Raw genomic sequence first — 15,147 nt, 5'->3', positions numbered from 1 at the left:
ACAAGAAGGTAATGTACACTATGTACAAGAACCAAGAGGGCGAAATAAGACTGGATGAACAAGAACGAGGTTCTCCGATTAAAAAGGGTGTAAGGCTATGGTATAGTCTTTCGCCCCTCTACTCAGATTATATATAGAAGAAGCAATGACGGAAATAAAAGAAACGTTCAGAAATGGCACTATAATGCATGGTGAAAGGACATCTACCATAAGATTCACTGATGACATTGCAATTCTCGGTGAAAGTGAAGAAGACTTACAGGATGTACTGACTGGAATGAACAGGCTGATGAGTGCAGAAAATGAACTGAGAGTAAACTGAAGAAGTACGAAAGTAATGAGAAGCAGCAGAAATGAGAATATCGAGAAACTTAACATCAGAATTGTGGACCCCGAAATAGACGAAGTTAAGGAATTCTACTACCTAGGCAGCAAAATAAACCATGACAGATGGAGCAAAGAGGATATAAAAAAGAGACTAACAGTAGCGAAATGGGCGGTCCCGGCCTGGAAAAGCCTGCTAATAGCAACCGTATGTCTTAATTTGGGGAAGAGATTTCTGAGAATGTACGTTTGAAGCACAGCATTATATGGTAGTGAGACATGGACGGTGGGAAAAATGGAACAGAGAGAACAGCAGCCTTTGAGATGTGGTACTGCAGAATAATGTTGAAAATTAGGTGGGCTGTTCATGTAAGGAACGAGGTGGTTCACCGCAGAATCGACGAGGAAAGGAACGTGGATAAAACTGACAACAAGAAGGGGCAGGATGATAGTACATCTGCTAAGACGCCAGGGATAACTTCTGTGGTACTAGTGGGAGATGCAGAGAGTAAAAGCTGTAGAAGTCACAGATTCTATTACATCCAGGTTGTAGGTTGCAATTGCTACTATGAGATGAAAAGGTTGCCGCTGGATAGATATTAGTGGCGGGCCGCATTAAGCCAATCAGGAAGCTGACAAGAAACACGACTGTTTGCTCCGTAATTAGTTTCATAACGTTGTTTGTCGCTGACGTTAGGCCGTTCCGGTTGACAGGTGAGCATCGGTAGATAGCAACAGAGATGTGGACCAGCGGAGGGCTACAGGTAGTGCCTATGTCATGCTTGGAAAGCTCAGCTAGGATAATCACTTACAGTAAACAGTATTGTGCCTTGAGTAAGAGGTTGTGACACGATTCAACCACAGAGTATTGGGTACATATGTAATTTTGTGAAAATTTGGATATTAAACTTTTGTAACCAAAATATATTGCGTAAAGAAGCTGTTTCATGTTCTACTGGGCTTCTTTACAGCTACTTCCTCAGTTTCGAGTTTTCCCAAGCCAATGTGCCTTTTTAAATCATACTTACTTCAGGCACTGATTGCTATAGAACATCACTCTAATGTACACTATTGCGATGATGACGCTTAAGAGGGGCTGTTAGAGTAGTCGCTCATGACTAGGGCCCTCAGGAGCTCTTCCAGAAATGAGACACGAAAGCCTGGCACCATGACGATTTACCCTGAATATAATGCCGTGTTTTCCGGATAGGACGGTGGAGTGAGAGACTTCCCTTCAATATGGAGAAAAGACATACTAAGTTCCGAGACTGTTGTAGTCGAATAGGAACGAGGAATCGAGACAATCTGTTACTTGAGTTTCTTGAAAGTGAACCAACGTCTGCTTAATGTTTTTCTCCGATAGGTACAAAGCACTTAATGTGTTCGTTTCAGTGATACAAAGTGAACCAAAACTCCACCGACAAACTTTTAAAGATTGTGCATGGATATATTTTGGATATCTTTGTATTAAGGACCAACAGCCTCTGGTGGCTCGTTACGGAATACTAATGTAATTATTAGTTATTCGGTTCGGTCTGTTACCGCAATCTCCCCTATTTCTGAGAAAATACCTTCACACCAGAGAATAAGATTATAATATTCAAAAACCAATATGTACGACACACAACACAGAGTAATGCAACAACCCTCACACGAAACACGCACATTTTTATTACAGTGTTATGTCAGCGTACAGTACAACACGTAAGAAATGCAAAACTGTTGCTTTACAGGTATTATTGAAATTTCTACCACATTGATCATGTCAGAGTCTACAGCGACGCAACATCGACTGTCTCACACGTTCAAGAATCCCGAGAGTTCAGTGCAGTACTTCCGCGGCTACGACAATCCTACAACCAAATGAATGACTACCAGAGTCTGGGAATCTAGATTGTTCAAATGCTCTCAGAAGAGGAAGACCATTGGTTTCAAGTCTGGTGACAGTGCTAGCTGCGAAACAGGATCACTGCGATATACCCATTGCTGTCCAAAAGAAATGAAATTGTCCTGTAATGAACTTCCAGAGACCATGATTCCCTTACAACAAAATATTCGGAAAATATCCGTGAACAACTTCAGAGAGAGTGTCGGTGGAATTCTGATTCACTCTGCATAAGTGGAAAAGATTCCCATCGTTCAGGGAGCGATGTGTCAATTTCCTTGCGGTCATGACCATGATTACTGGAAAAAAACATTAAAGATGCACCAACATTGAAATTGTCCCTTGAATACCGCCTTCCTGTTTTGTTAATATTAAGATACCACTTCCAGTTATGTACTTGTTAGCACCTTGTAAATGGCCAAGAGGATTCAAAATGTATTACGTAAACAATAGCATATCAAGATATTTTTCTGCGATTGTTGTTGTAGAAGCCTAAACTAAAACACTTTCCAAAAAAATTAAGACAAAAGAATAAGACATTCATAAGATTTGCAACACTCTTACACACAGTTGAGATTCAGACTTGAATATTAATTTAAACTACATCGTAATACACTCAAGTCTTCCCGGAAATATTAAAATAAGTCAGAGCAGATATTTTGTCTAAACAGTTGCTGGATTATCGTTCTCTTGTCTGCTAACATTTGTCAGTGGTTCCTTTGCCTAAGCTCCATTGAATACAGATTAGTCTTCTGTCAGCCACAGAGTGTTGTGAATTCAAAGGTCCGTTGGCGCAGGCTAATTAGACGCTGCTAGAAGGGAGTAAGGACCATGTAATCACGGAACAATTGTAGAGTCCAGAATAATTAAACTGTAAAACAGCTTGCTCACAAAGCTTCAAGTAGCACTCAAATCTACCTGCATGTGCAAGATAAGCTTAGCCTGAGTTGTCACGTTTACATTAACAGTTTTCTTTCAGATTTGAACTCGTTAGGGTGTTTCAACACGTCTGACAAAAATGGTACACTTAGAGAGGAAACACCGAAAGTGTTAGAACAGAAAGCTGACGAGACTTTCACATGTCACTAAGGGTTCCTATTGTCATAATGGGGGCCGCAGAAATTCGGTCCCAAGGGGGAAGATTCTAAATTTGCAAATTTTCGTGCAACAGATAATGTGTTGTACTAGTAGTTTCTTACCTAGTGAACTTTAACAACCCACAAGTACATCAAACTTACTTTGTCTCAATTGTTTGGTAGTTATACACTCAATATGTCTTGAAGGTAAATTACTTTGAAGCCAAAAAGGTAATAATAATTCAACAGCAGGTGCAAAGTACAAGTTTTTATTTTATTAATATGCTCGTTATTGATTTAACGATCTGAAATTACTTTCTCATATAATTAAATACGTCGTGTAACACAAGATAGAAAATAAAATTGCACAAAACTCGCAACAAATACTCTTATATTTATGCCAAAGATAGATTAACATTTGAAGTTAAAAATCTCTAGTAGACGAAAATCAGATCGATTATGGAAATTTATTAGGATTTGTATTCGAAGTGGAAGGAAGTAATACAGATATCAAGCATTACTTGTTCTACTGGGTTGTTGCCTATATCACACTTATTGCTCCCATCTGATCATGTTAATGGCTTCATTGCATTATTTTTAAATCTTATAACTCTCAAAATGGACTTGTGTATCAAACCAGAGCAAGATTTCGAGAAGATGAATGTGGAGAATCTTTCAAAACAATACAAAAATTTGAAAACAGACCCGACTATTGGAAGCTTAACACAGCAACAAGGTGGTCATTGTTTCTCCAGTCTGACAAGTGATTGTGTAGCGATTATAATGTCGAATGTTCCTTGATAATCTATAGCTATTCTCTTCTGTAAACTGCTGTATGGTACTCAAATAAGGATATTCTTCAAAACTTTCCCCGAATTCTGTCTGGGTCGACGTAGTTCAACTGTTGCTCAACACATTGGAAGCTAATTAACTCAACATGTAATAGTTGAGCAACTCGCTTCTTAAACCTTGTTTCACGTTATCATACACAGCTTGCGTGCACATATTCGCACTCATATGCCATCAAGCACACCACAAGTGCATTACAGAAACCAGATATACGAATGGATATTAACTATACGATATCATAAGCAGATGTATGGGATGCAAGATGTATGAGACAGGCGAAATACCCTCAGACATCAAGAAGAATATAATAATTCCAGTTCCAAAGAAAGCAAGTGCTGACAGGTGTGAAAATTATCGAGCTATCAATTTCATAAATCACGCCTGCAAAGTTCTTTTCAGACGAATGGAAAAACTGGTAGAAGACGACCTTTGGGGAGATCAGTTTGGATTCAGTAGAAATGTGGGAACACGCGAGGCAATACGGACCGTACGACGTATCTTGGAAGCTAGATTAAGGAAAGTCATACCTATGTTTATAGCATTTGTAGACTTAGAGGAAGCTATTGACAGTGTAAACTGGGCTACTCTTTTTCAAATTTTGAAGGTAGCAGGGGTAAAATACAGTGAGCGAAAGACTATTCACAATTTGTACAGAAACCAGATGGCTGTTACAAGAGTCGAGGGGCACGAAAGGGAGGCAACAGTTGAGAAGTGAGTGAGACAGGGACACCAGTGTCTCACTCAGCAATATTATTCAATCTGAATACTGAGAAAGCAGTAAAGGAAACAAAAGAAAAATTTGGAATAGGAATTAAATACAGGAAGAAGAAAAAAACCTTTAGGTTTGTCGATGATGTTAAGGCGGAAAGGCAAGTGCCGGCCGATGTTGTTCAATCTGTGCGTTGAACAAGCACTAAAGGAAACCAAAGATAAATTTGAATCAGGAATTAAAACTCTGGGAGAAGAAATAAAAACTCTGAGGTTTGCCGACGACAATGTAATTATGTCAGAGACAGCAAAGAACATGGAAGAGCAGTTGAACGGAATGGGCAGTGTCTTCAAAAGAGGATATAAGATGGACATCAATAAAAGCAAAACAAAAGTAATGGAATGTAGTCGAATTAAATCAGGTGATGATGAGGGAATTAGATTAGGAAATGAGACACTAATGTTTGTAAATGAGTTTTGCTTTTTTGGAAGTAAAATAACTGATAACTATCGAAGTAGGGACGATATAAAATGTAGTCTGCAAATGGCAAGGAAAGCGTTTCTGAAGAAAGGAAATTTGTTAACATCGAGTATAGATTTAAGGGTCAGGGCGTCTTTTCTGAAAGTATTGGCACGGAGTGTAGCTATGTATGGAAGTGAAACATGGATGATAAATAGTTTAGACAAGAAGAGAATAGAATAATGCTGAAGGTTAGATGGGTAGATCACGTAACTAATCAAGAGGTACCTACGAGAATCGGGGAGAAGAGGCATTTGTGGCACAACTGGACTAGAAGAAGGGATGGATTGGTAGGACACGTTCTGACGCATCAAGGGATCTCCAATTTAGTACTGGAGGGAAGCCTGGAGGGTTAAAATCGTAGAAGAAGGCCATCAGATGAACAAATGAGAGATTACATATAGATATAATTTTTCGTGTGATTTTAGAGAAGACAGTATCTTGCACTAGTAAAGAGTAAACGCTTGGTTAAATTTATTTGCTAAAACAATTTGGGAATTTTTCTTTATTATTCCACTCCTCACAACATCTGTGCTATGCCCTCCCAATTATTTAACACTTTTAATGTTGTTGTTGTTGTTCTTGTTGTTGTGGTCTTCAGTCCTGAGACTGGTTTGATGCAGCTCTCCATGCTACCCTATCCTGTGCAAGCTTCTTCATCGTCCAGTACCTACTGCAGCCTTCATCCTTCTGAATCTGCTTAGTGTATTCATCTCTTGGTTTCCCTCTACGATTTTTACCATCCACGCTGCCCTCCAATGCTAAATTTGTGACCCCTTGATGCCTCAGAACATGTCCTACAAACCGGTCCCTTCTTCTGGTCAAGTTGTGCCACAAACTACTCTTCTCCCCAATTCTGTTCAATACCCCCTCATTAGCTATATGATCTACCCATATAATCTTCAGCATTCTTCTGTAGTACCACATTTCGAAAGCTTCTATTCTCTTCCTGTCCAAACTATTTATCGTCCATGTTTCACTTCCATACATGGCTACAATACATACAATAACTCTCAGAAACGACTTCCTCACACTTAAATTTATACTCGATGTTAATAAATTTCTCTTCTTCAGAAACGCTATCCTTACCATTGCCAGTCTACATTTTATATCTTCTCCACTTCGACAATTATCAGTTATTTAGCTCCCCAAATAGCAAAATACCTTTACTACTTTAAGTGTCTCATTTCCTAACGTGATTCCCTCAGCATCACGCGACTAAATTCGACCACATTCCATTATCCTCCTTTTGCTTTTGTTGATGTTCATCGTATATCTTCCCTTCAAGACACTGTCTATTCCGTTCAACTGCTCTTTCGAGTCCTTTGCTGTCTCTGACAGAATTACAATGTTATCAGTGGACCTCAAAGTTTTTATTTCTTCTCCATGGATTTTAATACCTACTCCGAATTTTTCTTTTGTTTCCTTTACTGCTTGCTCAATATACAGATTGAATAACATTGGGGAGAAGCTACAACCCTGTCTCACTCCCTTCCCAACCACTGCTTCCCTTTCATGTCCCTCTACTCTTATAACTGCCATCTGGTTTCTGTACAAATTGTAAATAGCCTTTCGCTCCCTGTATTTTATCCCTGCCACCTTTAGAGTTTGAAAGAGAGTATTCCACTCAACATTGTCAAAAGCTTTCTATAAGTCTACAAATTCTAGGTAGGTTAGCCTTTCCTTAATCTTTCTTCTAAGATAAGTCGTAAGGTCAGTATTGCCTAACGTGTTCCAAGATTTCTACGGAATCCAAACTGATCTGACCCGAGATCGGCTTATACCAGTTTTTCCATTTGTCTGTAAAGAATTCGCGTTAGTATTTTGCAGCTGTGACTTATTAAACTGATAGTTCGGTAATTTTCACATCTGTCAACACCTGCTCTCTTTAAGATTGGAATTGTTATATGCTCTTGAAGTCTGACGGTATTTCGCCTGTCTCATACATCTTGCTCACCAGATGGTAGAGTTTTGTCAGAACTGGCTCTCCCAAGGCTGTCAGTAGTTGTAATGGAATGTTGTCTACTCCCGGGGCCTTATTTCGACTTAGATCTTTCAGTGCTCTATCAAACTCTTCACGCGGTATCGTATCTCCCATTTCATCTTCATCTACATCCTCTTCCATTTCTATAACATTGCCCTCAAGTAAATCGCCCTTGTATAGACCCTCTATATACTCCTTCCCCCTTTCTGCTTTCCCTTCTTTGCTTAGAACTGGGTTTCCATCTGAGCTCTTGATATTCATACAAGTGGTTCTCTTTTCTCCAAAGGTCTCTTCAATTTGCCTGTGGGCAATATCTATCTTGTCCCTGGTGAGATAAGCCTCTACATCCTTACATTTGTCCTCTAGCCATGCCGGCTTAGCCATTTTGCACTTCCTGTCGATCTCGTTTTTGAGACGTTTGTATTCCGTTTTGGCTGCTTCATTTACTGCGTTTTTATGCTTCTTTCTTTCATCAATTAAATTCAATACTTCTTCTTTTACCCAAGGATTTCTACTAGCCCTCGTATTTTTACCTACTTGATCCTCTACTGCCTTCACTACTTCATCCCTCAGAGCTACCCATTCTTCTTCTACTGCACTTCTTTCCCTCACTGCTGTCAACTGTTCCCTTATGCTCTTCCTGAAACTCTGCACAACCTCTGGTTTAGTCAGTTTATCCAGGTCCCATCTCCTTAAATTCCCACCTTTTTGCAGTTTCTTCAATTTTAATCTGCAGTTCATAACCAATAGATTGTGGTCAGAGTCCACATATCTGCCCCTGGAAATATCTTACAATTTACAACCTGGTTCCTAAATCTCTGTCTTACCATTATATAATCTATCTGATACCTTTTAGTATCTCCGGGATGCTTCCATGTATACAACCTTCTTTTATGATTCTTGAACCAGGTGTTAGCTATGATTAAGTTATGCTTTGTGCAAAATTCTAACAGACGTCTTCCTCTTTCATTTCTTACCCCCAATCCATATTCACCTACTACGTTTCCTTCTCTCCCTTTTCCTATACTCGAATTCCAGTCACCCATGACTATTAAATTCGTCTCCCTTCACTACCTGAATAATTTCTTTTATCTCATCATACATTTCATCATTTTCTTCATCATCTGCAGAGCTAGTTGGCATATAAACTTGTACTACTGTAGTAGGAGAGGGGATTCGTGTCTATCTTGGCCACAATAATGCGTTCACTATGCTGTTTGTAGTAGCTTACCTGCACTCCTACTTTTTTTATTCATTATTAAACCTACTCCTGCATTACCCCTATTTAATTTTGTATTTATAACCCTGTATTCACCTGACCAAAAGTCTTGTTCCTCCTGCCACCGAACTTCACCAATTGCCATTATATCTAACTTTAACCTATCCATTTCCCTTTTTAAATTTTCCAACCTATCTGCTCGATTAAGGGATCTGACATTCCACGCTCCGATCCGTAGAACGCCAGTTTTCTTTCTCCTGAAACAACGTCCTCTTGAGTAGTCCCCGCCCGGAGATCCTAATGGGGGACTATTTTACCTCCGGAATATTTTACCCAAGAGGATTCCATCATCATTTAACCATGCAGTATTAACACTTTTAATATACTTCTCAAATTAAAATGCTCACAGAAAGTTGGTATATCTTCATCTGCACCGCTCATTCACAGGCAACAGTTAGTATACACGTTGCTCCCTCATTAGCATTATTATTAATTCTTAGTAGTAAGTGTCTCTTAATACCCCTTCCAACCATACTTTTTAAATCAGGGTCCAGCAGCCAACAAACTTGACATGCTTCAGGCGGACGTAACAGTAAACTTTATTGCTCTACTGTAGCTCTCCGATCCGAATTCACTTTGCACTTGCAAGTTAAAGTACCTCTTTTGACTTGCTTTCCCACAAATCGCAGTGCAAATACCTCAACCCAATACATTATCTAACGGTATTTTATAACTATCCACATTAACGAACCTACATTCTATCTATCTCCCCTTCGCTTAAAAGCTCAGATAATGCTTACTCCTGACTGGGTATAGCACGTAAGTGAATTTGCTATAATTTTACATTATAAAAATTTTACGTAAAAGAAATATGTATGAACAATTTATATGCAACTGAAAAAATGCCTACAAACATAAAATGAATGTACACTAGAAACAAAACAAACGGAGAACATGTCCACAAGATGTGAATTTAAATCGAACAGTATGTCGGAACCGATATGAAAGATTAAGCATGTGTTAATACTGTGTCATAAATCTGTAATAATGTGTCATAAATATGATATATTACTGATAACTTCTTTAGTTATCTGTATCTGTTAGAGAACACTAGTAATAAATAAATTACTTTTCCGCTGCTGAGACTTATACAACGATTGCACTATGTAATACCCTGTATGCTCGAAAACAGGTTATTAAGTTTTCAGAATTTATTTTTACGCTTCCTTTTATGATGACGTGTAATTTCAGTCTAACCTTTCATAGCACGCCCTGACATCCCATTATTTTCGAGAATTTAAGTTCATTAATTATGCTACTGTTACTGAACTCTAATGTGCCGTTACAGAGGAAACACAGCAAAGAAATGCAGTTCTGCTTCTGTCCCAGAGCCCCCGGAAGACCTGGTGATTGTGGACGAGAAGGGCAACAACCGGACATCGGTCGTGGGGCCCTACACCGAGGGCTCCAGTCTCTCCCTCAGCTGCGACGTCTTTGGAGGTCAGTACACCGCGGCCTGTGCTGCGCCGGCTGGAATCTTGTATCTGCACAAGGCGAGTAGTTGCGTGATCTTACTTCAGATTATCTTTTGTGCGGTCTTTCGTCCGCATTGCGAACCACTGAACAGCATTTTTTTTTTTTGTTGGCTCTCTTTCTTTACACTATATTGACTGTCCATCTTTCTCTACATTCTGCTGTTCTTTTTGTCAATACATAACAACTTCGTAGTTCCGCTTTATAAGCTATCTGCTACTATAACCCCTCAGAGTCACATATTAACACCTAGGCTTTTTAATTCCAGCGTATCTTTTTCTGACTTCCTCTGTACTCTGTCTCTTTCCACTTTTCTTCTCTGTCGTCTATGATTCTGATCCGTACTAAATCACACTCCATTTATCTAAGATTTTCTTTCGATCTTTAGATCAGCTTTTCACATATTACTTATTTCTTCCACTTTACTGCTTGCTTCGAAATTGATATTCTAGATTTTATTTATTTACTGCAAGTCATCCCGTTCTTGTTTTAAGATACATAGAGGTGTTTGATTCGATTTACTTGTTCCATTTTTCCAGTAGTGTTGTTGTATTTACCTTCCATTCCTATGACCTAGTAATCACATTGTTGGTTACCTTGTCATTAGAGTACCTGTGATACTCTTCAGCATTAGCATTCACATTTTGTACCATAATTTTCGTAATCTGTTCATCAAAAATTTTATGGCGTTTTTAACTTTCACCTTCTGATAAATTCTTCACTTATCATAAAAATTGTTTTACAACCTCATCCCAGTACTTACTTAACGAAACACAAGAAAGACAGCATCTATTACAGGCTCGTTAGCTCAATATGTTTTCCGTTTTTGTCAGTTGTTCTCTCATTCTCCCGATTCTGTGCTCTTTCCGTTCACTCTCTAGCCCCTGAAAATCAGTGAGGTAGTATCGCATTTACCAAGTACTTGCTACCGAGTGTTTAGCATACCTGAACGTTTTAAAATTATGTCATTGTGTATCAATGACTTGCATTGATTTCATCTTCATCGTGCCAAACAGTGCATGTAATTCATTTCATATGGACTTCTCTGTTCTCCTTCAGACACCAATCTCACGTCATTCTCAATATTCCGATAGCGTTCTTTGCTGTCCTTCCACTCAGTAAGACATTTTTTGCATATCTAGGAATGTAGACCTTCCAGCATACACGTTTGATGAAAAACTCCTGGGTTTCCATCCTGGTGGCAGTGTGAAAGCTCTTCATCATTTTTTGCATAGCGTCCAACCCATCTTTAAGAAAACACATTAAAAATTACGATTAATGAGTACCTAGTAACTTCATGGTGTAATCATAGAAATGAATTTCCATTGCTGTAGGGAACGCGGTACGAATTATAGCGACTGGTAAATTCAGTGCCCACATCAGAGTCTCCTATTAGAAAATTAAAACCTCTCACAGTAACACGCTGGGAAGTGATAACAATGTGAAATATTTTGCAGTGTCCTTGATATGCATTTCTTCCCGCTTCTGAATGACTAAAATCTAATCTCCCATTCTATTCTTCGGAGTGTACAAAAACAAATCTTTTGTTTGTCAGTGAAGTTCTACGTCCCAAAAAGTAATCATTCACTTTGGATAAATTTTGGGCAGCCAGATTTCACAATCATTGAGATTGTTTTTAATGACAATGTTCTGTATACAAGATAAGTTAGCATATGTAAGAAATACAGGTAACGCATTATTTATTTATTCTCTAAAAGACAGAAATGATATTTTTCGTTAGTGCTGCAATCATGGCATCTTCCATGGTTCACCGGAATAGCCCCTAAGAGGCGCAATGCTGTTACGAAGATTTTTACTTTATTTTATAGTTTCTCATACAATACGAGAAAATGAGTACACTATAAACTTTGATCGTAGCAGTCGCTAGAAGGAACTAATTCTCACTCTTAATATTGTACTAAGGCTGAATCTTTTAAGTAGAAAATTACAGCGGCTTACTGTTCAATGGCTATTATCCCTTTATAAAATACTCTGTTACACTTTAGAGGCTTCTCAACCACAATCTTCATATCTTCACAGAATCGATAGTGCTGTGACGGAAATAACGGTGCCTTTTTGAACTCTTGTGCGGTATTCTGTGGTGTCGCATAAGGATTCCTCATAGTTAAGAACTAAATGTGTTTTACAAATTGTATGCCATATCTAAAAGACAGCGTGTTGCCTGCGGAATGATCGATAGAAACTGCGTTCGTCTCTCGTAATGATATTCCATTATCACAGAACCAACTGCTTCAAGAAACGCAACGGGGGTATGTTCCCAAGATCAGAAGAGAGTTGCAGACTTCATGATGACGACATACAGACGCTAGGTGCCATTTCAAAATTCTATGACAATTAAGTATATAAATATTACGACTGATTTTCTGCGTCATACGTTTCTGGTGATCTCATCATTAAACTATAACCTTCGCCTCACTAATTTTGTTGTCTGCTTAAGTCATATAAACAACTAAACCTGTCCCGATGAACTAAATTTGTGAAATGGCTAGCTATACCTGACACACTGACCAAATGAAATACATTATATCTCTACGGCATTTGAGAACATGATCTTAAATTGCCGTTGGTGACGTATCAGCTAATCGGAAGGCTAAATTTCAGACTAGTTGTAAGGGCGACAGACTTTTTAATCAAATTAAGAACAAATACTATATACAAATGACTTTTGAAATCTTTAGAATACATGCACTACCTCATAGGAGCTCATTAGCTCTCTACTGGAGCAAATACTTTCCACATTACCCACAGCCTGGAGAAGACTGGATTGACCGTATTGGCTAATTGGTCACCATCTTCTTCCTTCACTGAAAAATGGAATGCAGGATTTTACATAATGTCCAGCGTGGCTCATTTCCAGTAACGTCAAAAATGATCGCTAATACAGGAGGAAGTAAGATTATTTGCCCGTCGCTACAATATTTCCCCTTTGGACATACCCACTGTAACTGCTGGACTATTAGATTTTTTTGGACAAAGAGATGCACGCATCCTGTAGTCAGGGTAGAAGCGTCCGTGAAATAATCGGTAGATAATGGTTTAACCTTTCAGCGGGAAATGTATAAGGTCTCACAGCATAACACTGATACATGGAGGACAATATTTTGGGAACAACTCAGTGACTTTACCTAGTCCTCTCAAAACTATACCTAGCAAGGATACGTCGCTGTAGTTGGGTGGTGCACGTTATCGTCAAAGATTCACCATCATTAGGGACTCATGGGCCATTCCAAGTGTCTTACCCACAGATGGATGAGAAACGGTATGACCATTCGAAGACTCGCCATCACTAGATACATTTGACCCACTGACAGTCCGTTACCTGGTGACATGACATCCTGCACCTGTCAGTAATCAATGTGACTGCTCATTCACCCCATACGAGGTGCATTCAAGTTCTAAGGTCTCCGATTTTTTTTTCTAATTAACTACTCACCCGAAATCGATGAAACTGGCGTTACTACTCGACGTAATCGCCCTGCAGACGTACACATTTTCACAACGCTGACGCCATGATTCCATGGCAGCGGCGAAGGCTTCTTTAGGAGTCTGTTTTGGCCATTGGAAAATCGCTGAGGCAATAGCAGCACGGCTGGGGAATGTGCGGCCACGGAGAGTGTCTTTCATTGTTGGAAAAAGCCAAAAGTCATTAAGAGCCAGGTCAGGTGAGTAGGGAGCATGAGGAATCACTTCAAAGTTGTTATCACGAAGAAACTGTTGCGTAACATTAGCTCGATTTGCAGGTGCGTTGTCTTGGTGAAACAGCACACACACAGCCCTTCCCGGACGTTTTTGTTGCATTGCAGGAAGGAATTTGTTCTTCAAAACATTTTCGTAGGAAGCACCTGTTACCATAGTGCCCTTTAGAACGCAATGGGTAAGGATTACGCCCTCGCTGTCCCAGAACATGGCCACCATCATTTTTTCAACACTGGCGGTTACCCGAAATTTTTTTGGTGGCGGTGAATCTGTGTGCTTCCACTGAGTTGACTGGTGCTTTGTTTCTGGATTGAAAAATGGCATCCACGTCTCATCCATTGTCACAACCGACGAAAGGAAAGTCCCATTCATGCTGTCGTTGCGCGTCAACATTGCTTGGCAACATTCCACATGGGCAGCCATGTGGTCGTCCGTCAGGATTCGTAGCACCCACCTGGATGACACTTTTCGCATTTTCAGGTCATCATGCAGGATTTTGTGCACAGAACCCACAGAAATGGCAACTCTGGAGGCGATCTGTTCAACAGTCATTCGGCGATACCCCAAAACAATTCTCTCCACTTTCTCGATCATGTCGTCAGACCGGCTTGTGCGAGCCCGAGGTTGTTTCGGTTTGCTGTCACACGATGTTCTGCCTTCATTAAACTGTCGCACCCACGAACGCACTTTCGACACAACCGTAACTCCATCACCACATGTCTCCTTCAACTGTCGATGAATTTCAATTGGTTTCACACCACGCAAATTCAGAAAACGAATGATTACACGCTGTTCAAGTAAGGAAAACGTCGCCATTTTAAGTATTTAAAACAGTTCTCATTCTCGACGCTGGCGGTAAAATTCCATCTGCCGTACGGTGCTGCCATCTCTGGGACGTATTGACAATGGACGCGGCCTCATTTTAAAACAATGCGCATGTTTCTATCTCTTTCCAGTCCGGAGAAAAAAAAATCGGAGGCCTTAGAACTTGAATGCACCTCGTATAGTAGAAATACAATGATTTCCATCTATTCTAATTTTGGTCTCTGGGAGGTTGCTGTTGAACTTAGCCTACTTATGAGCTTTGATCACAAGAGATATGTGATGTGCAGGCAAACCAGCACCTACTGTGGAGTGGTACCGGGAAGAGCGACTGGTAAGCAACCAGTCGTCGGCGGTGGGGCAGGGCCGGGTGCGCGCGCAGCTGACTATGCACGGCCTCGCGAGGGCCGACCTGCTCACGAGCCTGCGCTGCAGGGCCTCCAACAACGACCGCCGCCCGCCCAAGGAGGCCGCAGTGCTGCTCGACATGAACCGTGAGTATCAGCTACG

General features: G+C 40.0%; 1 protein-coding gene across 1 annotated transcript in view; it reads left to right on the top strand.

Annotated features, from left to right (window-relative positions):
- The window catches only part of LOC126188388 (hemicentin-2-like), a 761,121-nt gene that overhangs the window by 355,949 nt on the left and 390,025 nt on the right, over positions 1-15,147 (top strand). Inside the window, exons 4-5 of the mRNA XM_049929988.1 lie at positions 9,955-10,065; positions 14,928-15,131. Of these exons, the coding sequence (XP_049785945.1) occupies positions 9,955-10,065; positions 14,928-15,131 (315 nt within the window). The remainder of the gene's footprint in view (positions 1-9,954; positions 10,066-14,927; positions 15,132-15,147) is intronic.

This window comes from Schistocerca cancellata, chromosome 5, assembly GCF_023864275.1.
Source record: "Schistocerca cancellata isolate TAMUIC-IGC-003103 chromosome 5, iqSchCanc2.1, whole genome shotgun sequence".
Classification (NCBI taxonomy): domain Eukaryota; kingdom Metazoa; phylum Arthropoda; class Insecta; order Orthoptera; family Acrididae; genus Schistocerca; species Schistocerca cancellata.
Note: the sequence above shows the minus strand (reverse complement) of the source record. Positions and strands in the feature narration are given on the sequence as shown.